Source organism: Rhynchophorus ferrugineus, unplaced genomic scaffold, assembly GCF_030347505.1.
Source record: "Rhynchophorus ferrugineus isolate W39M unplaced genomic scaffold, kcgeb_rfMv2 rfM9, whole genome shotgun sequence".
Classification (NCBI taxonomy): domain Eukaryota; kingdom Metazoa; phylum Arthropoda; class Insecta; order Coleoptera; family Curculionidae; genus Rhynchophorus; species Rhynchophorus ferrugineus.
In genome coordinates, this window is record NW_027472588.1 from 9,750,422 (window position 1) to 9,775,620 (window position 25,199).

The window sequence follows — 25,199 nt, forward strand, 5'->3', positions numbered from 1 at the left end:
GAATGTATTGTGTTTAATGGGTTTATAAGTAGATTTTTAAAAATCAAACAGCATAAACTAAGCATGACGAAAATGCAATTTTGAGAGTCCAATGATTAACATCTGTATACACCGAATAATTCAATAATACTAAATGGAAAACGTTATTTTATAGACAGAAATGTTAAAACCATCAAATTTAATAGTTATGTTAGGCTGTTTAACAGCTGTTTATATTTATACCTGTCATTTTTATCAATATGTATAGATGATCAGGATACATGCAAGCACCTAATAATTATTCGACATGTTTTAAATATTCTAACTTTAAAATTTCAGGGTTATATTAAATCTAATTTCTACCACTTTAAAAATACAGCAAGCTGTGTGCACAATATGTGTTGCATTAGCTAACAATAGAACAAAACACATTCAAATACGACCAATGGAAGGTGATTTTAAAATAAATATCATATTGTTATTATTCACAATAGGCTGGGTGCAAATAGATTTTAATTGTCAGAGAGCAGATATGGCGGCTACGTTCAATAGACAAGTAATTCGAATTTCAATTAATTTAATTTTACTATGGACAGATGATGCGCGATGTAGAGCATTGTATTAGTGAAAGAGGCATTTTATTGCCATATACATCTGTTTTTTCCCTCAATTAATGGTGATAGGCATTGTCATTAAGATTGTTTAAAGTGTTAGTGAGTTATGTATGTTTTAATTGCCAAAATATTTTCCTTTTATTGTCATTTGGACCAGGTTTTGTTTTCTTTTTCTTTTCAATTGACTGGGATTTTTTCAGTATATGATTTCATTTATCAATATATGCTAGATCTGCAGCAGTGTATCGTTTACAACTATTGAAACATGTGGTCGAATGTTGTCATGCCAGAGGATCACGTTGCGCCTATTACTCGCCATTGCAACTTTTTGGCAACAATATGTCAATATATTGCATCTTTTAGATATTTCCCATCTCACTTAAACATCTAGAAACGGTTGATTAATCAATTGTTAAGCTGTTCCAAAGAGAGTTTGAGCTCGGTTTTCGACTCTTTTCGAGGACTTGTAATTCACTGTCTTTGAACTTTTTGGTTCTCCAAGTTTTTCCTTGCAACTGACATCGGAATCACTGCCTTTCAATTATTAAAACAAAGAGCGATAGTTGGGATATGACGTAGCAGCAGCAGGTCTCAGCAGCATACTGAATTGACAAAAGTAACGTAGGGATTCGTTAACGTAGATAGGATGAATATTAAATGTTGCAATTGTGGTTTGTTTCTGTTAGGTTGTTTGAAAGTTGTTTACATTAATATTTGTATTTTTACTAGTAGATGTCGCTGATTTAGATACTCGCCAGCACTTAATATTTCTGATAATTGTTTTCTTTCATATATTTTTTATCCGTTTTACCAACTAGGGTTTATCTGGAGTGGATCTACTAACGTGGTCTCCGAACCACTGTCCTCGGTATTAAGGCTACCGACTGGCAAATGACCAACTTATAAGTCATCCCAGAAGACATTTTCACTGTTGTCTATAAAGACATTTACAATTACAATCGCAAACATAAAGTACATCCATGCCCTAACAGGGTTTGAACCCGCGACTATCTCAACAGCAGGAGGGCCGTTCTATCATCTTAACCACTACACCAACCATTTTGAACTGTTCTTTTGTATCAGCACTCATCAAAATCATATTTTATAATACGTACATTTTTGAATACTCTTACGGAAGAACATGTTAAGGTTAGAAGGTCCCTGAATGAAGATGGCTTGAAAATGACATTGCTGTTGTATTTCTTTAACAATGGAAGACTGTTGGGAGCTTCTTTGGTTTTATCATTTTCTGTTTCCCATTTTGTGATATATCATATATAATTATGTTAATTTATGTATATATTAATTAAATTATATTATATTAAGAATTTGGGTTCGTATGTGTTGATTGCATAGAGTCACATTTGTTTGCCAAAAATTTCCTTAAATCCATAAATAATGGCGAATTGGTGAACTCGCCGTGTGGAATTACAAACTATTGGTACTCGCAAAACTATACGTTTTTGACAAAAGACATCACAAATATATAGTACAGAGCCAATCAACGATAAATAACCCCTAAATAGAGACGGAGACTGCGGACGAATATGATATATATATTCATAAAAATGTCCTGAATTTAAACAATCTAACTATCGGAAAGTGCACAACGATTATGCCGGATTCGGAAATAACTTCCAGCTCGACACCTTCACATAAAGAATCAGGGTTAGAATGAGAAACTAGAGCGCTGTCTCTTCTCTTTAGAAAAGTTTCCAGCAGTTCGAAATCGGAAAGAGTAACATGGGGCTTTTGTTCCGGCGATTTTTATTTGATTTTAATGAAAGCCAGTCGGGTAATCGGATAAGAGACATTTTTATTTGTGTTCCGCGCTCGGTTTGAAGAAATACCGTTGCAGTTTGTTTTATTATGAAAATAATGATTGTAGGATATTAACAATACAGGAAAATAATTGTTTCTAATGTAACTTGGTTTATATTGGGTAGCGTGTGCTGTATGGGGGCTTATTTTTACTATTTCTTATATAGGATACTTCAAAAGGAAACATATTATCGGTAATATATTCCTTTATTGGTATATTAATAATATATGCCACAATATTCCTATTTTAATACGAATTTATAAAAGTATAAAAAATAAAATTTACTTGCCTGTCGCATTCGCCATTTTCCCACCAAACTGTAAACATACTAACTCATTTTGTATATCATGATGAAACAAATGTATAATAATAATTAATAAGATTTATAATAGGCATACAATATTTTAATACAATTTAATGTTAAAAATAAATTATTTCTTGAATACGGCTTGGTATAATATTAATAACAGACAGCTTTAAAAGGTGTGACTAAAGATACTTCATAGAACTATATATTTGACGGTGGCAACTCCCCTAAGGATTTTCTTTTCCGTTAGAAATGTGGTGATGCTGAAAAGGTGGAGTTAAGAGATGTTATTGACGAATGTGGGTTGATCATTTGCTACTTCGAAGTGAAGCTGAAGATAATATTTCCTCGGATTTGCAGCTGAGCTTTAGACGTGGTCTTATTAATGGTCGTAAAACGCAGCTTCAGCATAACAAACATTTTTTCATTAACCATTAATACGTCATATTATATTTTATATAGTAACAATATATATATATATATATATATATATATATATATATATATATATATATATATATATTATATAGTACACAAAATATTGTAAAAACTAACGAGGTATATGATTGGTATTCGATGTAAATAGTAGAACGTCAGAATAGTTTTCAACGAAAACCACAGAGAGATTATTAATAAATAAAAGGCACAATTTGAATATTCGCCACGTTAAGTCAAACACCAATCAGAAGCGGTACGAAACATTGACGTCACTTATCGTTTCCTAATCATCATTTCCGCATTTCAACATTTTGTAATTTCAACAACTTTATAATGAGTAAACCAGTTTTGTACTGCAAAAGGAAAGAAAAAGTTAACGAAAAATTGAACTAGGATTTATCAAGGCAAATAACCTAAATTTGCTTAGAATTTTTTCGTTGGTGGTGCCTGTACAATGTGACAGTCACTGAAATAATAATTTTGAAAGTAATACTAACAAGATTGTTTATACAATGTGAATATTCTGGACATATTAACTATAAAATGTGGCAAAATATTAAAGAACATTAAGTAAAAATGTTATTAGTAAAACACTTGGCAAGAAAATTAATAAGTACTAATTTAATAAACTATAATTAAATCTAAAGAGTACCCAATAATAGCAAAACCGCCTATATTTATAGATTAGACAAATCGAAATTGTATCGATGGCAAACCTACGGAAAATGTTTATGATAATTTGAAAATATAGATGCTAACGTATTTGACGAGGCTGCCAATATATTAATTTTACATAGATAACAGCCCCGAAGAGTGACATATTTTGATAAATGAAATGCAGAAATTGTAAATTTGAAGTTCATTTTAATAATAGCTTTACAAATTTATAAGCACATGCAACTGCAATACTTCATCAACTACTTTACAAAATCTGTGTTTAGACATTCTTTAACATATTGTTCTCCTATATATTTTTAAAGTAGATCTCTGCTTAGTTTCTTCAGTTTTACTTTACTTCACTTCTGTTACAGCATCTGGATTCATACATTGTCTGTAAAAATAGTTCGAAATGTTTGAAACTTCTGTTTGTCATAACACACATACCAAGTTATAAGACTTGATAAAATCACATTATTCAATAAAATGTGTAGCAGTTACCCTTAACCTGGTGAAGTATAATACTAAGTATCGAACTACTTGATGTAAAAGGAACGAGATATTCGATATTGGCTTTTTGTATTTTTGGATTTGATTGACATTTGTTAAAGGCTTGAATTTAATTAATATTTTCTTTGTATCTTAAAGAAATATGGTTGTTCAGTAGCGAATATCAATGAATGTTCAGTGAGTTCAGTTAGAAATATATTTTATTTTGTTTGGCTGGTAATGAAATCTTGTAGAAATGTATACTGACTTCATGCACACTTGGACGACCAAATCAATTATATTAAAAATCATTTTCCATATTGTTTGGTAACTGAAAAAAGAACAAAATTATTAGGGCCTCATATACACAATAAATAAAATAAATAGGGTTTAAACTCAAATGCTCATCAACAGTGTTGTTTACATCAATTTTACGTTAATTACACTATACATATAATTCAGGGTATTTAAATAGTAAATAATTGTATTAGAATGGTTTAATTGCTGTATAATAAATTACCGATGTTTAACCTATACCGGTTGGTTCGCACTTGCAGGATTCAACCACATTAATTCAACTACCCCAATGTTTAACAAAGTGAGATGGGTTTTTTAATAGATAAGAACCTTTAGAGGTTATAAGACTGTTCTCCTATAAATTCATTCAATTAACCGGAAGCAATTTAATTATCAAGAAAAGAAGACAGGTTGAAGTTAGTTAGAACTTGGGTAAAAATATCGCAGCCGAAGCTGTAAAGTCACAAAGGGTGGTTGAAAGTGTTCAAAGATTCCTAGGCATAAATTAGTCTATTTAAGGAGCATTCAAACTTTCAAAAAACACCCCTAGTACATGGATGTTCACGTCAGACGCATAACATTTGAATATGTAAGGCGACCAAAGGCAGACTGGCGTTGCTGTGAATTAACATAGTCTACTGGAATTTAGACAGAAGCTTGCAGTTCAGGATGAATGGCCACCAAAGGCAGATTACAGTAGCTCGTTTTTTAGCCGTATACTACTGGAATCTGCAGACACTAGAACTTGGAAAACAATTCCATAGAGGGACACCATGGAAATATGCGTAGAAACGGCATTACGGAATTACTGAATAAATAAGAACCCTCACTGTCGTTTTGTATCGTCGTTCAACAAGTTTCGTTAAATAAAGTAGTTTTTTAAAGTTTTTCTAAACCTTTTCACATTTTATAACTTATATACATTATCTGTCCCCTGTAGATACGTGTTACTTATATATAGTCTATTCAAAGCGTTTTTAGTAATGCGTCATGGGTTTATTAATAATTAATTTCAGATATATTGCTGGTCGAGAAGGATATTCCATTAAAAACTGTTTGGATATGTGGAAGGAAGCATTGTCAACCATAACACCTTCAGTTTGGATGAACTGGATAAGGTATACAAAGGAAGTAATTGATAAATGGTGGAATCGTGAACATGTTTTAGACAGATTAGAAATTAACAGTTTAATGATAGAATTTGACAGTGAGTCGGAAAGTGAAAGTGACTGAAGGAAACTTTCAGGATATGTGATAATGCTGTGCAATGCTGGAAATTCCTGAGACAGAGCGATGAGAGTGGAAGCAATTAAAGTTATGCACATAATTAATTGAATATAACTGTAGAAAAGACAAAATTCAGTGATTAATTTTATGAAGAATGGTGTACATAGATAGTATCAGAAGAAGTAAAGTATAGAGTGATACCAAGATGACTTGACAAGTAAATACATCATCGAAGGAAACAAGAACTAAACTCAAAAGGTTAATATGCTCTCGAATGAAAGTAAAATACGTTTCTCGGATATACAATTGTTAAATAGGTGATTTAGGCCTCCAGAGGGATATCACTACATAAAAAATGCGCCTAGAAACTCTATCTCATGGGTGGTGTGGAATTGAGTTCAATGTAAACAAAACAAATCTAACCTACAAACTATTATACCTGTGTTCTTAATTGTAGTTTTAAGTCCTTCGATAATATATGTATTAGATGTACTATAATGTTAAAATAAATTATATTTGATAACATTTTTGTTCAATTATTTTATTTAAATTAGAATTACTGAAAAAACTTTGAATAGACTATATGTACACTTTTCGAAATGCTACATATTTTTATATTACAAATCATATAAATTTTAAGTCAAAGTTAAGAATCAAAAGTTAAAGAATCAAAAACAATATTTTTGTACGGTAGTGTATATTATCTGCAAATATAAGGCGTTTATTGATCCTTTTCGCAACCCCTCGCCAAAATCCATTAGAGGCAATTTTCAATAAGGAAAATAGAGAAATACGAAAAATCAATTTGCAGTCAAATTTTCTTACTTCCGTTCTCGTTGCAGCCCTGCAAAATCGGAAGTTATCTGAACAAATCAGTTCAACGCAAAGGTTTTACGGTAGCGATAAAATCGCTAGAAGTTCAGCCCCAACGTTGTTAGTGACCATTAGAAAAAGGAACGGCAAATAGAAAGAACTATCAAACTAAGTAGTTCTCAGATGATAGTCATTTTTACACGCAGAGACGTTACGTGAACGAGTAAAAATTGTTTTAGCGCCTGGTTTTCTCGCGCCTTTCTTAAGTCTTATGATATTTATTTATCTGACTTATATTCGAACAATAGACATGATGATTAGAATAAAGAATCACAAAAATGTTGATGTATATTAATAATATAGGATAGATATATGTAAAAACCAATCAGCAGCGTTATGAAAACATTGACGTCATTTAGGGATTCCTCATGAGCGACCGAAAATATCATGAAGCAATACACTGAACTATTACATTACAGGCAGAATATTTAGAGTCAAAGAAGAGGAAGCTTACTCTACAATAAAAGAAATTAAAGCGGGTGTACCACAAGATAATGTACTGAAGCCACTTCTTTACCTACTCTACACATGTAATATAATAAAATTGAAAATATCACGTTTACTGATGATACTACGATTCCTGCTGTCGGGGACAATAGCGAAGAAGCCACACGAAAATTAAAACAGGCAAGCGGCAATATGAATAAGTGGAAATAAATCTGTGCATGTGCAGTTCACGTATATTCAGACCGCAAAAGTACCAATAATATTAAATAATATTATTATTCCATATAGCGACAAGACTAAGTATCTCGGAATGAATATTGATGCAAAACTGGGATGGAAGGAACATGTAAAAGGAAAAGAAAGGAATTGTAGTTGGATAAAATATAGGATAATATATTGGTTAATTGCAAGACAATCACAATTATCAGTGCATAATAAATTGCTATTATACAAGCAAATATTGAAACCTATATGGACATACTGAGTTCAATTATGGGGATGTTCTACAAAATGTAATATAAATACAACACAAGTTTTTCTTCAGATACCGACTGTTACACAGGAAAACAGGAGAATCGCAAGGGTACATGAAGAGAGACTCCATTCTCATGTCAATATCGAAGTATTACAACTAATGGATGACACCAGAATATGATACAGACTCAAAGGAATTAAAGTCAATTGGTCCCGCGTAGTGTCGTGTAGTTTGGTGCATTTAATAGAAAAACATCAGAGATAATACATAAACATTATTACACCAGACACTAAGTGCTTCCAAACCATACTTTTTGACTATTATTTGCATTATTTTTCTTATATTTCATTGTTAAAAAAGCGGTTTTGTGCTACTAAAGGGGATAAAAAGTAAATTAATTAATTGAAATCGGAATTATAAAACCATATAACCTCAAATTTCCAAGAAACACTGTGTAACATCTTTATTAGATACGCTTAGTACAATCTTAATTTACTATTAATTTATTCCTGCTTTTCCTATGTACTTAGATTAATTCACAAGCAAGACGAGTGCGAGAACATACATCAATATGTATTCCTCAATTATAAAATTATAATAACTTATAACTATAGTTTACACTAAAGGTACATACTTTATATAAGTTCGTATGGTTTTGTTCGCATCAATCTCCTGACATCCTGCGCGCTGTCCAGCAATTGTATTGCTTTCACGTTAGTATGATTTAGTAATCTTCTTTCGTGTTTCAAGGCGAAATCGTGGATAACTTCGCAAATCCATTTGATTTCCAGGTCATGGTGCAGTTTTTCGTTGGTTACGTAGCGATAGGCATTGGTATTCAATCGAAGAACCTTGTTTTGACAGCGTTGTATGACTAGTTGATTTGAATTTTTAGTGCAACCCCATATTTCCACCCCATAGGTCCAAATTGGCTTTATAATTGTATTATACACCAACCTCTTTGATTTTAGATTAAGTTGGGAGTATCATCCCACTAACCAGAAGAGTTGTCTTATTTTGGTTCTAATGTGTTTTGCTTTTTGTCTAACGTGATGTTTCCAATTTAATCTAGCGTCAAGATGGATTCCAAGGTATTTTGCTGATTCTGCTGGAATCCTGCTGAAATCTGAAGGAATTGGGCCATTGAGTGATATAATTAAGTTTTTATTATTTCGCCGTAATGAAAAATTAACGTAGACAGATTTGGAGCTATTAAGTTGAATTTTCCAATCGTACATTTGTAGATTTTGTTGACTGACACTTGCACTTTTTCTTTTGCCCTGTGTTATTTACCTCGGTATTAGGTTTATAAAAGATTTTATACATAATTTAAGGTAGTTAAAATATTTCTAACAAAAAAATTCAACCGACTTCAAAAAACAAATAAGGAACTCGAACTAAAAATTAAAAAATAATCAAACTCCTTATTTAACCTATGTACTACTCGTATTTTATAATCTACTATATACACACAATTTAGCTTAATACCTACCTAAACCTATTTATCTATTTACAATATTATTTTAACTACTACCAAATCACTACTTTCGAGTCAGTGCCGAATTACCGATTACGAATGAGGAAATACAAGTTGTTTGGAGTTTATATCAGGTATTATTACATTAGGAGACCTTACACCATCGATACATATTAGAATGTCTAATTATAACATATTATACATTATAAAATAATGCATAAATAAGATCCGTGTCCATACAAACCGTCCAGTGCGACCAAAACAACTATATCACGCTCATATTTGGAGCTTTTTAACACGATGTTTAAATTATACAATTTCAAACATCAGATTCTGTTCAAAAACCATTTTTTTTAATTTCATTCCAAGTAAAAACAACATCATGCCTATTAAAACTGATGAAGCTTTTAAATGATGAACAATTTTTTGGTCTAAAGAAATTGGGTCTGAGACAAAATACGTCTGTCAACCTTAAATGGTAAAATTTTTAATGAAAGAGTGAATGTCAAAATTTTCGAAATAAAAGGGAAACCAATTCTGATACTGGTGTGAAATGCGATAAAAATAGCCTTTGGAAATTTTCATTTTTCAGACTCTTATAACTTATGTTATTGTAAAATGTCATATGAATTGTATTTTTCCAAATCTACTGTTGTAGGCTTCATTGAAAAATCATTTCTAAAAATATGCGACCTTCCCAAGCTTATTCAGCCCATTTAAAAATTGTTTATGGTCTTGTAATACCTATTTTAGTTAATTATGATTAATAATAATGAAATACTAAACAGTTGCAATTGTAAGTCAATACTATATGTAAGAATATATTAATGAATTAATATGATTTTTTGGTAACAATAATGTGTGAGTAGTGGTTTCGATTTTTTTGAAGCACCTGTAATATATTGAAAACACAATTCCTTATACAACTGAAAACATCATTTGATGCAACTGAACGAAAGTATCATGACAAATAACAAAGTAACTCTTTAATACGTCAATGTCTGGCTATATTTCTCATAATCCATGAATATTCCTTTGGATTTGGTGACATTAATTCGTGGGGTTTTACAAGTTGACATGTGAATAATATAGCATTTCGTTATTCGTTTTACAATAAACAATATTCTATTATATTTGGGTATAATATATATTGTTGGAAATGATGGACTCCAATGACGGACTCCATTGATACCATTTGGAATCTAGAAAAATTGTGATTTTTAATTTTTTATCTGCAATTTTAGAAGAAGTTGAATAAAAGAAAGCACTTCTATTTCTATGAGCTACTGGATAGTTTCAAAAAATGGTTCTCAATTAAATTGTTTTTATTAAAATAATGTTCGTAATGTTGAAAATAAAAGGTTGAATTTGCGAAAAAATCCCTCAAGATTAATTCACAGTCTTTATATATCCCTAGTAAAATATAAAAAAATACTTGTTAAAATAAAAAAGGGAATAAAAAGCCTTGAAATATATCTCGTTTTATGCCCCTTTATTTTAAAATGTTCACCATTACCCCAGTTTCCTTACGTTCAATTTCTTCGTTACGTTCAGTTTGTTGTCATGATGATTGTTTTTGCAATTTACTGAACTGAATTTATTAATATTATCATAGAATGCCGCATTATTCATTTAAGACGTGTGATATTTAAGTATTTTAAAATAATATTGTTATACACATTTTGTTGGAAAATATATTTCAGTACTAATTTCTGTTTTTCTTGCAGTAGAAAGACTCCACACACAAAAGAAAGGTATGTTTGTTTTTTTTATTGATAATCTTGATATTGTGTCGTTATTTAACTAAAGTTGTTTTGCATGTGATATATTGTTAATGTTATCTAAGTAACATTGTGATATACTTCGGACGCCGAGTTTATTGATTAAAGATATATTTGATTAGTATATATAGTATATAGTATATATTTGATTTGATTATATTTAAAAATTAGGTGGTGGTAACTCATCAAACACCTAATTTTATTTTGCTTATTGAGTTGCTTCTTAGGCTGGTGTTGGATAGAATAGAATGAGAAAAGAATATTTTTCCGATTTACTACAAATTACAAATTGATTAATACACCTACAATTAATCCAATATAATTATAATTAGTATGCATTTTGTGGTAATTTTGTATCAAAATATCGTTGCAGCATCAAATTATAAATAATAATCAATGAATTAATAATATATTGTTGAAATTATTTCTCATAATATTAATTATTATATAAGGTCAGCATCAATACATAGGAAATGTGAGCTATTTAATTGTTACGTGTCGTTATTGTTGAAATATGAGAGATACCTATAGTGTTAGATTGGCTTAGTAGGCGGGCAGTTCAATAAGTTTGAAGAAATGAAACAAGAATGAAAAAAGAGATTGATGGTTCCTGCAAAATAATTATATTCCAACGGTCATCCAATCACTCTAGTGATTTTCAAGGAGTCTTGCAAAATAATACAGGGTGCTATGTCTAGCAAATAAGCTATTTTAATTGACATATTTGCACTACTGTTCTTGTGCTGCGTGATTAGATATGTTATATTCATAAAAATTGGCTTTTTCTGCTGTAAACCTGATGTTTTTTTCATTAATTTTTTATTCAATTATTTAAAAGTTTACAATAGTAGTCTGGATTAAACGTTTTGCAAGGCTGGAGACGATCAAAACTCATTTTTATATTAAAAAAACTGACATCAAAATGCTTTCAGTCTATTTCTGAATACGAATTCGGTTTAGAATCACAGAGTAGCATTTTGTTTTGATTCAGTGCTTCAAAAATGTTTTGAACAGTCTATTACAATTTGACAATTGATGTCACTTTTATTATTGCTTGCTGTGATTTCTATACTGTTTTGGCTAATATTGCTTAAACATCGCGTTCTCATTGATTTTTTTGTGGGAAATGAATGTAAAAGACCAGATTTTGTTGTGTTAAAGAGATCGATGAAAACTAGGTTTAATTTTAACGTTATTTAAGTTAAAATTACTGTGGTCTAAAATGCCGTACTCTCACCTCGAAGTAAATGATTGCTTGAGCGTTCTTGGTCATTTATAACTAAAAACTTTTATTGGACGCTTTTCCAAACGCCCTTCCCCCCTACTCCCGTTGGTGGGGCTGCCGCCTTGACGGTGAAAAATGTTTTGTAATGGATGTGGCTTTTTCCGAATGGAATAATTGACAATTCATCTCCAGGCAGCGCCATTAAATGGACTTGATTAAAAAGCGATTTCGTTCCTTTTTACCAATTAAACAGTGTTTAGTTTCAGAACGGTCTGTACGATTTCACCATTTTGCACTAATTTTTAAATAATATATAAACAAATTAACAACAATTATAAATTATATAACAATTAAATAATATATCAAAATCTATGAAAATATATCGTGGTCCAAAGCCGAGAAAGTTTCATAAATTATTGCAAAACTTGCATTGACTGAGAAAGGTCAATATGTTGACTACCATGATATCAAATTGATCAGTAGGAAAAGTCTTCTATTATGACAACGTTAACACTTATCGAGATTAGTTGGGAAGTTTTATTTAATTCACCGTATCGTCCGGAACTTGCTCCGTCCGACTATCGTTGCTTCATATTATTTTTATAATATAAGGTCTTGAAATATGCTTAAAAATGAATTGACAGACTTTAAAAATATAAAAACTCATATAAATGAATGCTTTTGGTATTTAATTATTTATCCGGCTATTGTCAAAAGCGTTAATGAACGTACTGGATTAAAAGTAACCGGTTTTGAACTTATTAGAATTAGTTTCATATTGATATATTGAAAATATATGTTTTTTCCTTTGACGTAAAACAAATGACTTAAAATTCTGGGTCGTGTATAAGTCATTTCAACTATTTCCTTGTATTTTGAAACTATAAAGTGTAAAAAGCAAGTTCCAAAGTAGTGACTTGTCGAACTAAGCAATGGGAAACAGCTGAAAATGATAAAAAATTAATACCAAACCTAAAAGTATGAACTAACGCAAATAAATTAAGGAAATGGGAACTAAAAAACGATAAAAATAGTAACAAAATAAAAATAAAGAAATAAAAATAAAACAAACAACACTATATTGGACGAGAAACCGATTTGATTCATAGTAACTATTTGCTGGAAATGGCAAATAGCAAGCAAACATTATTATACTATTGTGGCCAATATTTAGTAAATCTTGATGAGCATGAATGCTCTTGATTGAGTTGAGGAACTAGAAAGAAGTTCAACTCAATGTGAATTAAGTTTTCTTTGAAAAAGGTGTGAAGAATCAACACTGTGTGAGAACGGGTATTATTGTGAGTAAAAGCAATAGATATAGACCTATAATGGCTCAGTCAAAAGCGCTAGCGGTTTCTTGACGTTGACGTCAAATTTTTAACTCATGTCGTTCATAACATTAAAAACACACTACTGTTTAACAGAGAATCTTATTAGGTGCTTGCATGGAAAGAATTGTAAAGAATGGTCTGCAAATATGTGTATCACTATGTTACCATAAATATAGGTAAAAGCTGTAACATTGATGAAAGTGATTGAGGACAGAAAAATATTTCGCTTAATATATGTTATACCAGTTATTCCCAATAAATGCATTTTTAAAATGAAAAAAATATCAGAATACATACACTTCTATAGTAAGATAGAACTTCTATAGTAAGCCCTGGGCCAATTCGCGCTTTTTAGTCAGTGGTGGCGCTGAAAACACGACATTTGATTTTGGTTAATATAAATTGGTTATATAGAAACCAGTAGAAAAAAAATTTGTTTTGATTAGTTCTCCATTTCACGTGACTGCTTTATGATGCCAAATTTATTGTCCAATGGTATTCAAATGTAACCAAAATTAAACTTTTAAAATTAATTTATTAAAATAAAATCCTATGCAAATATAAGTGAAAAATATTATGGCCAAAACAGTCGAATTTCTGTTTTTGTTAATTCCTAATAACTACTGACGTTAATTCGTATATATAAACATACAATTTTTTTATCACTGTAGCATGTATTGTATAACTGATGATTAACGAGAATATTGTGCATGTAGATTGGGATACGGCGTAATGCAATTACGTAGTTTCTCTGCTGTCCTACTCGCTTAGCAGGTATATTGCGGAGGACGTTCAGACGAATTAGGCTTAGGTCATCAATGTCTGTACATGGGTTAAATTATATAACGAGTACGCTAGAACATGTCGTAATTTTCCATTTTGATTTGCAAAATCAGACCGATTAGTCGGTCTGGAACGTAACGGGATAGTTATAGATAGTTGCACGCTAGATTACTGGATATTTCATACTTGAGCTATTACTATGTTGTTAGTTAGTTTACTAATGTACCTTATTAACGCCATTACCTACAAATCTGAAAATTAATCACAGTAAATACGTGAAATTTACATTAAATAGTGATGAATGATTGTTGGAGATACATAATAAGTCAGAAAAAAAGTAATTTCGACTTTGTTCATATTTTTCAAGGTGAATTTATTTAATTAATTTCAAGCACTAATAAATTATATATAGTTTATTCAAAGTTATTTTGTAGGTATATCATCTTAATTTGTGACGTCAAAACGTCGTAATATTGCCGCATCAACTCTGAGTTTTAAGTTTGGCTTTGACATACAACGAAATTCGAATCTAAATAAAATAATTCTACAAAAACGTTATCAAATATAATTTATTTTAACATGACTACAGTTAATTATACAGCCACAATAGTGTCTAGGTTAGAGTTATAAGCTGTTATTATTATTGCTTAAAAGAATTTTGTATACGTCTAACAGTCGGACGATTTTGACAGGCTCATTCTTTCGCGCGTTCGAACTAATCAGATAGCGTCTCTTTTACCTAGAATAAAATGAGAAGGAAAATATTGTCTGACTCTGAAACCAATTTAAAAATTGCAACAGGCAATACATTAAACCTCCTCATGACGTATGTACAAAAAAACTTTGAATAGACTATATTTATCATTTAGAGCTTCTAAGTTTCAGTAATTTATTTCAAATATGACTTGATTCCGTTCCGTTTTAACAAAGATTCATAAATGGCAGCTTCATCCGTTAAATTTTTCACTATTAACTTATACGTCTTTGGAAAATTCCTATTGAAGACATATCCAAACAGATATCAGCTCAGTTTGATTTTATCAACAAACATTCAACGATTAACCAAGTGCATATAGTCTATCTAATAATCTAGACAATGCATATTAGAAAATGTTATCTAAGTGATATAATGTGCTTCTAAATTCTTCATTCATCTTAGCCAGAATGTTTAGAGCCAAACAAGAGAAAGGCAATTTTACAATAAAAGAAGCTAAAGGTGTACCACAGAGAAATATATTCAGACCAATAGTTTACCTTCTTTACGCACGTAATATACCACAAGTGGAATATATTACCATGGTTATATTAGCTGATAATACTTGCTTTTGGAGGTAACAGTGAAGAAACAAACAAACAATTACAAGAGGCTAGTAACAGTATAAATAATTGGACCCAGAAGTGAAACATTGAATCGATGCATATTGAATTTGCATTAAAATTTAATAATTCTATTATCCTAATTATAAGCATTTTTACAATAAAAGAAGCTAAAGCAGGTGTACCACAAGCAAGTGTACTGGGACAAATGCTTTATCTACTCTACACTTGTGATATACCACAAATGGAGAATATTACGATGGCTACATTTACTGATGATACTGCTATTATAGCTGTCGGAGACAATAGTGAAGAAGCCTCACGAAAATTACAACAGGCAAGTGACAATATAAATAATTAGACACGAGCTTGGAAAATAAAAATTAATGAAAGTAAATCTGTGCATGTGCAGTTCACCTACAAACGACCAAGTCACCTACAAGCACCAACAACCTTAAATAATACTATAATTCCATATAGCAACAACGCTAAATATCCCGGAATGAATCTTGATGCAAAACTTCGCTGGAAGGAACATATAAAGAAGAAAAGAAAAGAACTGGAGTTGAAATATAGGAAATTATAGTGGCTAATTGGAAGAAAATCACAATTATCAGTACAAAATAAATTGCTATTATATAAGGAAATACTGAAACATATATGGACATACGGAGTCCAATTATGGGGATGTTCTGCAAAGAGTAACATAAATAAAATACAAATTTTTCAGAACAAAATCCTGAGATGTATTGTAGGTGTACTCAAATACTATAGGACTGATTACCTACGTCGAAACTTTCACCTACCCATAGTCAAGAAATCAAGAGAATTACAGGGGGCATGAGGAAGGACTCCATTTTCATGAGAATATTGAAGTGTTGCAGCTTTTGGAGATCACAGACACATACTTACAAGAATGAAACCATCTGATCTTGTATAGTGTTGTGTAGTGATGTGCATATAATATACAGTAGTGACATGTATAAACATTATTTCACTAGAGGCTGAGATAGGCTGATGGATCCTCGTATGATTTGAGATGATACACCGAGATCTTCATATACCGACTGTTACTCAGGAGAATCATGTTAACACTCCAATCATTAACACAAATTGCCAATCAATGGCAACTACTGGATAACAATGAATCAGGGCACATACACCTTAATTAATACATAAACATTGTTATTATAGAGGCTCACTAAGGACTGATGGGTTCTCTTAGATAAATTATTAAAGACTGTTAAGAATAATAAATAAAAAAACTGTTAATTCATGTGAAACCGAAGTATGAAGCTTCCTTTCGTATGCAGCTTTATGCGAGTGCAATGAATGATGACGCGAGATTAAATATATCGGTTTATCTTTATATTTTAAATAATTGCATCAATCGTCAGACCAAGGCAATGTTCTTCATCACGAGCTACCCAATTATGACCCTGTCTTCACCTATACACTCATCATCATAAACAGCGCCCGGTTTTCACTTGACTTGGGCTGCATTTATCCAAATTAGAAAAGCAAAATATGACCATCTGGAATTTTGTATTAAATTTTTGGCTGACTAAATGAATGTCGCTACATATATATGTTAAGTGTTCTATAAACCGTTACTTTTTGAACGTACTGTACTACGATTTCATTAAATAAGTATTACTAAAGATATGCGACTTTAAAGCCACCTATTATTAATAGCCGAAATTATTTGTTTACGAACATAACGTTATCATTTTTAGTAATGTACTTGACAGTGAAATGATTCAACCTAAAATGTAAAGCTATACCGTCACCGGAGTATCCTGATTTACTTTGGTTTGCCTAGAGGCTTGACGCCTGGGGAAATCTACTTTTCCTGAACGTTTTGAAAATAAAAATTTACTATCGCCGTGCTAGAGCCAAATACTATTTGCCGATAAGCGAACCAGAGCGATATGCACTTTACGGCGATTGTGGTCGCGTTTTACTCCCAATTTTGTTCACATAACGTACGAAACATTTTGTGTAAACTGTTGTTAAGTTGTTGGAGAGCGAACAAAGCTTTTTAAACGAACCTTGAAGTTGGAGATCGTGTCCAGTTAATGTTCCATTATTTGATGTATATATCCAAACTGTTACAAAATAGTTTTTTTTACATATTGTGTATCTTAAAAATTATAAATAATTTCATTTTATAAAGCAAAGGCAAAGTTGCTGCCGAAGCCCATTAAACACTTTTAGAAATTTGTGGTGATAATATTCATTTATTTTCATTACTTGCCAAGCAAAAAGAGTTTTCTGTGGTGTATTATAACTGGCGATGAACATAAAATCTATTACGACAATGGTAAGTGCGAATGGTCTTGGGTCAGTCCAGAAGAACCTTCCACATTGACAACGAAACGAATATTCAAGTCCTGCAGTGCATATTGCAGCAAGAACTAATGTATTACGCTCTACTAAAATATAGTAAAACTGTTACTGCACATGTCTACCGACACCAACTCAACAAATTGAACGACATATTTTTGTAATAAGATAGCAGTAGCAATAACTCATATGCTCGGCCATCTATTCTGCCGCACCAGCGTACTCATCAGGCATAGAGCCTTCTGACCGCTACTCGTTCAAGTTGATGCAACTTGAAGACGTGTCAAAATTTATCCATGATTCAGTCCATGTTAGAAAGATGGAGCAAAGTTGTAAAAAACGATGAAAAATATTTGGATCAATACGTATTACCATTTTTTGTCAAAAAAAAAGGTTTTTTGAGGTCAAAAATATTATCTGAATGCATGCAAGCACCTAATATTCGATGAAGAATTGAATTATATATATTATTAAATTAAATATTAAATAATATTGTTAACCATAATCAGTGTATTTGGAATAAAGCAGCACATGAAGCTAGATACAAACCTCTAAATATTGATCTGTTTGAATTTTAAGATGAAATCGATGTACATCAACATAACTCTGAAATTCTACAAGTACAATGAGCACTGAAAATAATAGTAAGATAAATAAGAAGACAAAAAATTACCAATTACAACAAATCTGGTTCTCTTAAGTTTTATTCTGAAATAACTTATATATATATTCAAAATAACGCATCTGCCCAAACAAATTTTAAAAAATCTAATTAAAATCAGTATAAATTGTTTAAACATCTACATTTTCCACGTCTAATACTACTACAATGAAGTTATTAGTGATCCATCATGCTTTTAATAATAAAGTTATTTTAAGTATACTTATTTTTCAGAGTTACATTGTATAACTAACTAAAAATATGGAAGTTTTCCCGTATAGTTTTCGTATTTCCTTCTGACATAGAAACTAATAAATGGCAAGTCAAGGATTTATAAAAGGTCAAGGAAAGCTTATTTTTAGTTTCAGTGTTCCGCACTGAACCTATAACTATAATATATAGCTCGACTTTAATAATATGTCTCTCAATTACAAGGAAATGGGAAGAGAGAAGAGAAGATGAGTATATATCGGATTAATGGTATAGCATGTCGGTTACGAATTCATTTAGAATATTTGTTAAAGTGGTAAAAAATCACACATACACAAGATTGTTAAATCCGTTTGGTTATATTCAGAGAGGCTTTCTTTTTATCTTTTACTGTAATATTTAACATATATTAGGATTTTTGGGTAAGTTATATGGCTCGGTGAATGGAGGTAAAACGAAATGAAACAGTGGTGTTCATTCACACATTATGTGGCCGTTATTTATTGAAGTAATATAAAAATGTGGAAAATACAAAATAGATAAAACGAATGGTAGCGGTGTTACCTGGTGACGAGGCTTGGACAGCCGATGGTGGCACGTCTAAACCAAACGATGGTCGGGTACTTAAATGGTTGGAAAAACGTTCCGGGGTTGCCAGCTATTCGTTATCGTGTTCTAGTTGGCGCTGCTGGCACCCCGCTGATGTTCAACATCTGGGATTATATTTTTGGGTATTTTGTAGACAGTTATTCCACTATGTAAAATTCGACATGCCTCAAGGTCGCTACAGGATATTAGGAGTACGTCTTAATTTCTACCGATTATTTATTCGATCTTAAAATTATATTTAAAAATGTAATTATTTGAAAAATGCGCGATAATTAATAAATGGTATTCATTTTAACGTTTTAATTGATTGTTTAGTATTGGACAGCTTCGATAGTTTAGCAAAATTTCAAGCTTTACCGAAAGAAGAACGCAGTCTCGAAAACAGGTTACAGGTCAGCTGGAAACACCGAAATAGTTATTTAAAAATTACGAAAAACTATTAATAAAAACATCAAAATTTCGGAAGTTATTCATTGGATAACTTCTTGTATAATTTAATAGTTAACGCTTGGGATTGTTGTAGCAGATCCACAAACTCTTTTTTTCTACTTGAAAAGCAATGACAGAACTGGCATTTTAATTCATCAATCAGTTTGTGTGGTAGTCACTCTCCCTTTTGTTTGTTCTGTTGAAAGTTTGCGGTGGTTTATCTACCAATAAGTCCTGTAATTCATTGTATTCGTCCATCCAAACCGTTCTTGTCACTGATACCAAAATTGTTACTTTTGTATCGTCGAAACCGATGCGATGTTTTGACGGGCTTCGGCAGCTAATTTCTTCAAATGAAACAACATAATGAATGTCGAAAATTGAATTTTGAGAGTTCCATATCTAGCGTCTAGATACACAAATTCTAAGTGCAAGGCTACTACATTAAACATGTTAGGTTATTTAAAAATTTATTACATTGAGACTTCTTATTTTTACTAATATATATCGAATTTATTAGTAGATCAATTATTACTTAAATATATTTCTAATTGTATTCTAATGTGGCACTCTATTTTCTACATTCTGGTAGAATATGATATCTTCGAAAAGCACTTAACAGATATACAAATAACAAGTCAATTGAAAAGTCCCCGGCCTGACATATAGATGGAGCTACTAGAATTAAATGAAAGGAAAAAATACAGCTGAAGCAAAAATTTGGCTTGATGCCAAGTTTTCGGACACTGCTCTAGGAAAATCAACCACCAAGGAATGGTATGCTAAGTTTAGACGTGGTGAAATGAGCACCGAATACGGTTAACGGAGTAGAGGCCCAAAAGAGCTTGTTACCGACGAAGACATTTAAAAAATCCGCAAAATGATTTTGAATGACCGTAACTTGGAATTTCATTAAATAGCAGACACTCTAAAAATATCTACTGAACCTCTACATCATATCAATCACGAATAATTGGGATGAGAAAGCTGTGTGCAAAGTGGGTGCCACAAGAGCTCACTTTTGACCAAAACAACGACGAGTTGATGATTCGGAGCAGTGTTTGAAGATGATCAAGCGTAATAAACCCGAGTTTTTGCTTCGATATGTGACAATGGATGAATCATGGCTCCATTATTTCACTCCGAAATCCAAATGACAGTCATCCGAGTGCACTGCACACGATGAATCCGCTGCAAAGCATATGAAAATGCAACAGTCAGCTGGCAAAGTTATGGCGTCTGTATTTTGGGATGCGCATGGAATAATTTTCATTGACTACCTTGGAAAAGGAAGGACCATAAACAGTGACTATTACATAGCCTTATTGGACCGTTTGAAGGACGAAATCGCCAAAAAGCGGCCACATTTGAAGAAAAAGAAAGTGCTGCTTCACAAAGACAATGCACCGTCTCACAAGTCAATGAAAACGATGGCAAAAATTCATGAATTGGGCTTCGAATTGCTTCCTCATCCACCCCAGCAACTATTTCCTATTCTTAGATCTCAAAAGTATGCTCGCTGGGAAGAAATTTTTGTCGAATGAAAAGATGATCGATGAAACTGAGGCCTATTTTGAAGCAAAGGACAAATCGTACTACAAAAATGCTATCGAAAACTTGGATGGTCGCTACAATCAGTGTATCACCCTTGAAGGAATTATGTCGAATAAATAAAAGTAATTTTGCCAAAAAAATGTGTTAGGCCGGGGACTTTTCAATTGACCTGTTAGACCTAAAAACTGAAATTAAATTAAATGATTTTGGAGAAGGTTTTCTGGCCTAATAAATAATGTTCGGGATATAACATATTTTATTATATAACTCATGGGACGTGACCAGCTGCAGGAACTCCTAGAAAATTATCAAACGACCTTTGCCTTACCATTATCAAGAATTGAAAAAATAAAACGAAAAAATCCAGCAAAGATAATATTCTGTATGAAAAAGCAGGCAAATCATACGGCTACATGTGTCACATTCTCGAGACTTGGCCCTCTTCTATTACCATTTATTCCGTTCAGTGCATCACGCGTGAGTGGACAATTCTGGGCGATGTGTGTAATTGCCTTGAGTCCTACAAGTTTCTTTCGAGAAAGCCTTTCTCATTACCTGTCTGTAAAATCATGGAAAACAATAAACAATCACTACTGCTTTAGCAAGTTTTCTAAGAGATCTGTAATCTCATTTTTCTCATTTTTTTAAATTTTATTATATCTTACAATATATTTTCTTATTACAATCTTAATTTCACTATAGTTCTGTAGAACTGGTAACAATATACAAGCAAAATGAGTGCGGGATAAATACATCAACATATATTTTTCAGAATAAAATAAAATTAGACTTCTTAAGCTGAAGTTAAGAGAAATCACGTATAAACTATAAAATTGTATAGGTTTGGTTTGATTTGCTTCAATCTTCTGATTTCCTACGTGGTGTCCATGTTGCCGTGATTTAGGAGCTTTATTTCATGTCCAGGACGAAATCTTGGAAAACTTCGTAAATCCATGTTATTTTATTAAAAAGTTTGTTTTGCAGCATTGGATTATTAGTTTGTTTAAGCGCAATCCCATATTTAGAATCCATGAGCCCTCAATAGATTTTATAATTGACTTTTAAACCAATATCTTTGATTTTAGGTCACGACTAGAGTAATTAATGTAATACAACATACCATAGAGGTGGACGCCCAGATATTTTGTTGATTCCGCTTGAGGAAGAAGGTTTCCGCCAAATGATAAACTTTCTCAATCATACACAAATAATTTCGGTTCAATAATATGAAATAACCTCGTTTAAAAAAAACTGAAGGAATTATTATTAGTAATAATATTTTTTTTATTTTCATATCTAGTTTTATTAGTCGGAAAGTATTAAGCTATTTTCATATTACACAACTCAATTAGAAATAGTAAAGTAACGGAATAAAATATATGGCTCGTAAAATTGTAAGGCATACCAAGGAACGCTTGAATTGGTAAGCGCAGTTGTAAACAATTTATTGCCGCTGGAGCCGTAAAATAAAAGAATAACATTAATTTTATGATCAGTGTTTAGAAAAATTACTACATTGTGTAAATACAGCTATGAGGCGTATGCAAAAGTTCTTGTCGTTGCCTTTATTTCAATAACATATATTAATATATTTCTTTATGCCTCCCCAAAAATACTTTTCTTTCATTTCTTCTTGTTGTAGCAGAATAGTAAATTTCGTAGTACGATGCCAATTAAATTTGCTTCGCGTATATTTATCTAATATTTTTGGCTTGGTATGGTAAGTTTAGACGTGGTGAAATGTGCACCGAAGACGGTGAACGTAGGGACGCCCAAAAAAGTTTGTTACCGACGAAAATATTTAAAAAATCCATAAGATGATTTTAAATCATCGTAAATTGAAATAGCAGACACTAAAGATATGAACTCAACGTGTACATCATAACGTCATAACAAATATTTGGGTATGAGAAATCTCTGTACAAAGTGGGTGATGCGCGAGCTCACTTTTGACCAAAAACGTGGCTTCAACATTTCACTCCGAAGTCCAATCAGGGTGGACTGCACACGATGAATTCGCTCCAAAGCGTGGGAAAACGTAACAGTCGGCTGGCAAGGTTATGGCGTCTGTATTTTGGGATGCCCATGGAATAATTTTCATTGACTACCTTGAAAAAGGAAGAACCATCAGCAGGGACTATTACATAGCGTTATTGAACCGTTGGAAGGACGAAATCGCCGATAAACGGCCGCATTTAAAAAATAAAGGGCTCCTTCACCAATACAATGCACTGTGTCACAAGTCAGTGAAAACGATGGCAAAAATCCATGAATTGGGCTTCGAATGGCTTCTTCATCCACCGTATTCTCCAGATCTGACCGCCAGCGACTATTTCCTGTTTTCAGATCTCAAAAGAATGTTTGCTGGAAAGAAATTTTCGTCGAATTACAAAAATTGTATTGAAAAGTGAATAATAAAAACTAATTTTGCCAAAAAAATGTGCTATGGTAGGCCGGAGATTTTTCAATTGACCGGTTAGTAAGATCGTAAGGCACACAACGTTAAATTCACACTGTTCACTTATTCGTTCAAGAGCTATATACCTTTTTGTTTCGGTGGTTTGAAAAGTAACGCTTCAAATTTTGGTTTAAAGCCTTTGTCGGATACCATAATTGATGCCATAACTCTTCTAGGATTCCAGTTCGGCGAAAATCACTATTCTCATTAAGCAATTTTAAATAAATTTCGATAATAGCGCAACATATTTAGCTATTGCTTTAGTTAAAAAATTAAAAATATGTTTGTGTTAGTTTTGTGCTACCGAATACTTAGTAAAATTGATAGTGCTGACAAGATTCTGCAAATAAAAGAATATTTCGCAGGCTCTCAATTTGTAGGGTTTAATAACATACTCGTAGATACCAAAGAAATAGTATCTTGCTTGGAAAGGGATGAAGTATCGAAACAATCCGAAATTTTAAAACCACGAAACACAAAAGGAAACAATCTCCCTAAAAATTGAAGAACAGTCAAATGAAAAGCCATATTTAAGTTTTTACCGAAAAGATCTAAAGGAAAATGCTATAGATGGAATAAAACATTTTCACGAATTACAGTCTCTGCAAAATTGCGATAAAAATGTGACGTCGTCTGTAGTATAAACACTCAATTACTCATTTATTCCCGTTCATTCCCAGTCTCTATTTAACTCATTCGTTCCCAAACATTACTATTGCAATTTCTGTAGCTACATGAGAGATCGTTCTCTAAAATAAAACTTAATTAACATGATTAAAATTAAATCTCATTACCCAAGAATAAAGCTTGAAAGGTGCAATTTCTATAGGATATTTCCGATATTTTCTATTAAATATGTCTATTTATAAAAGTGGACAATCTAAATATATGTTATATAGTATTTTTCTAAGTAATATAAAAAGTCAAAGGGCTAACGAGGACAAATACTTAGCGGACGTTAAAATTAATAAATAAATATCAGCATTTTGCGGGACAGTACAGTGCAGGAGGCTTTGATAAGAATCTGATCCAAAACTTATTTATTTTTTATTGTATAAGAAAAATAACTTTTTTTTTCAAAGTAAGGCATATATTATATTATAACATATACTTATATATTTTAATTAAATACCATTTTGTTTTTAATAATTAGGAATGCATATTTTATACAAGTAACATTAACATCATTCTTTCGTTACTGTGTAATAATTTTTTGAAATAAAAAATATATAAGCAACAAGTTTGAAGCACTAATTCTGTAATCACTTTAGTGATTATATTTTTCTAAATTATATAAAAATTCAAAGGGCTAACGAGGACAAAAACTTTACGGACGTTAAAATTTATATATCAGTATTTTGCAGGACAGTGCAGGAGATATTTGGCTTTG

The 25,199-nt window shown here is 31.7% G+C and overlaps 1 protein-coding gene across 5 annotated transcripts in view; it reads left to right on the forward strand.

Annotated features, from left to right (window-relative positions):
* Positions 1–25,199, forward strand: part of Hk (potassium voltage-gated channel subfamily A regulatory beta subunit hyperkinetic) — a 225,237-nt gene that overhangs the window by 118,835 nt on the left and 81,203 nt on the right. For all 5 annotated transcript variants that reach the window (XM_076413091.1, XM_076413090.1, XM_076413086.1 and 2 more), the window contains one exon: positions 10,830–10,856. Coding sequence is in view for 3 of the 5 variants with exons in the window: in XM_076413086.1 (XP_076269201.1) it covers positions 10,830–10,856 (27 nt within the window). In the remaining 2 variants the exon portion in view is untranslated. The remainder of the gene's footprint in view (positions 1–10,829; positions 10,857–25,199) is intronic.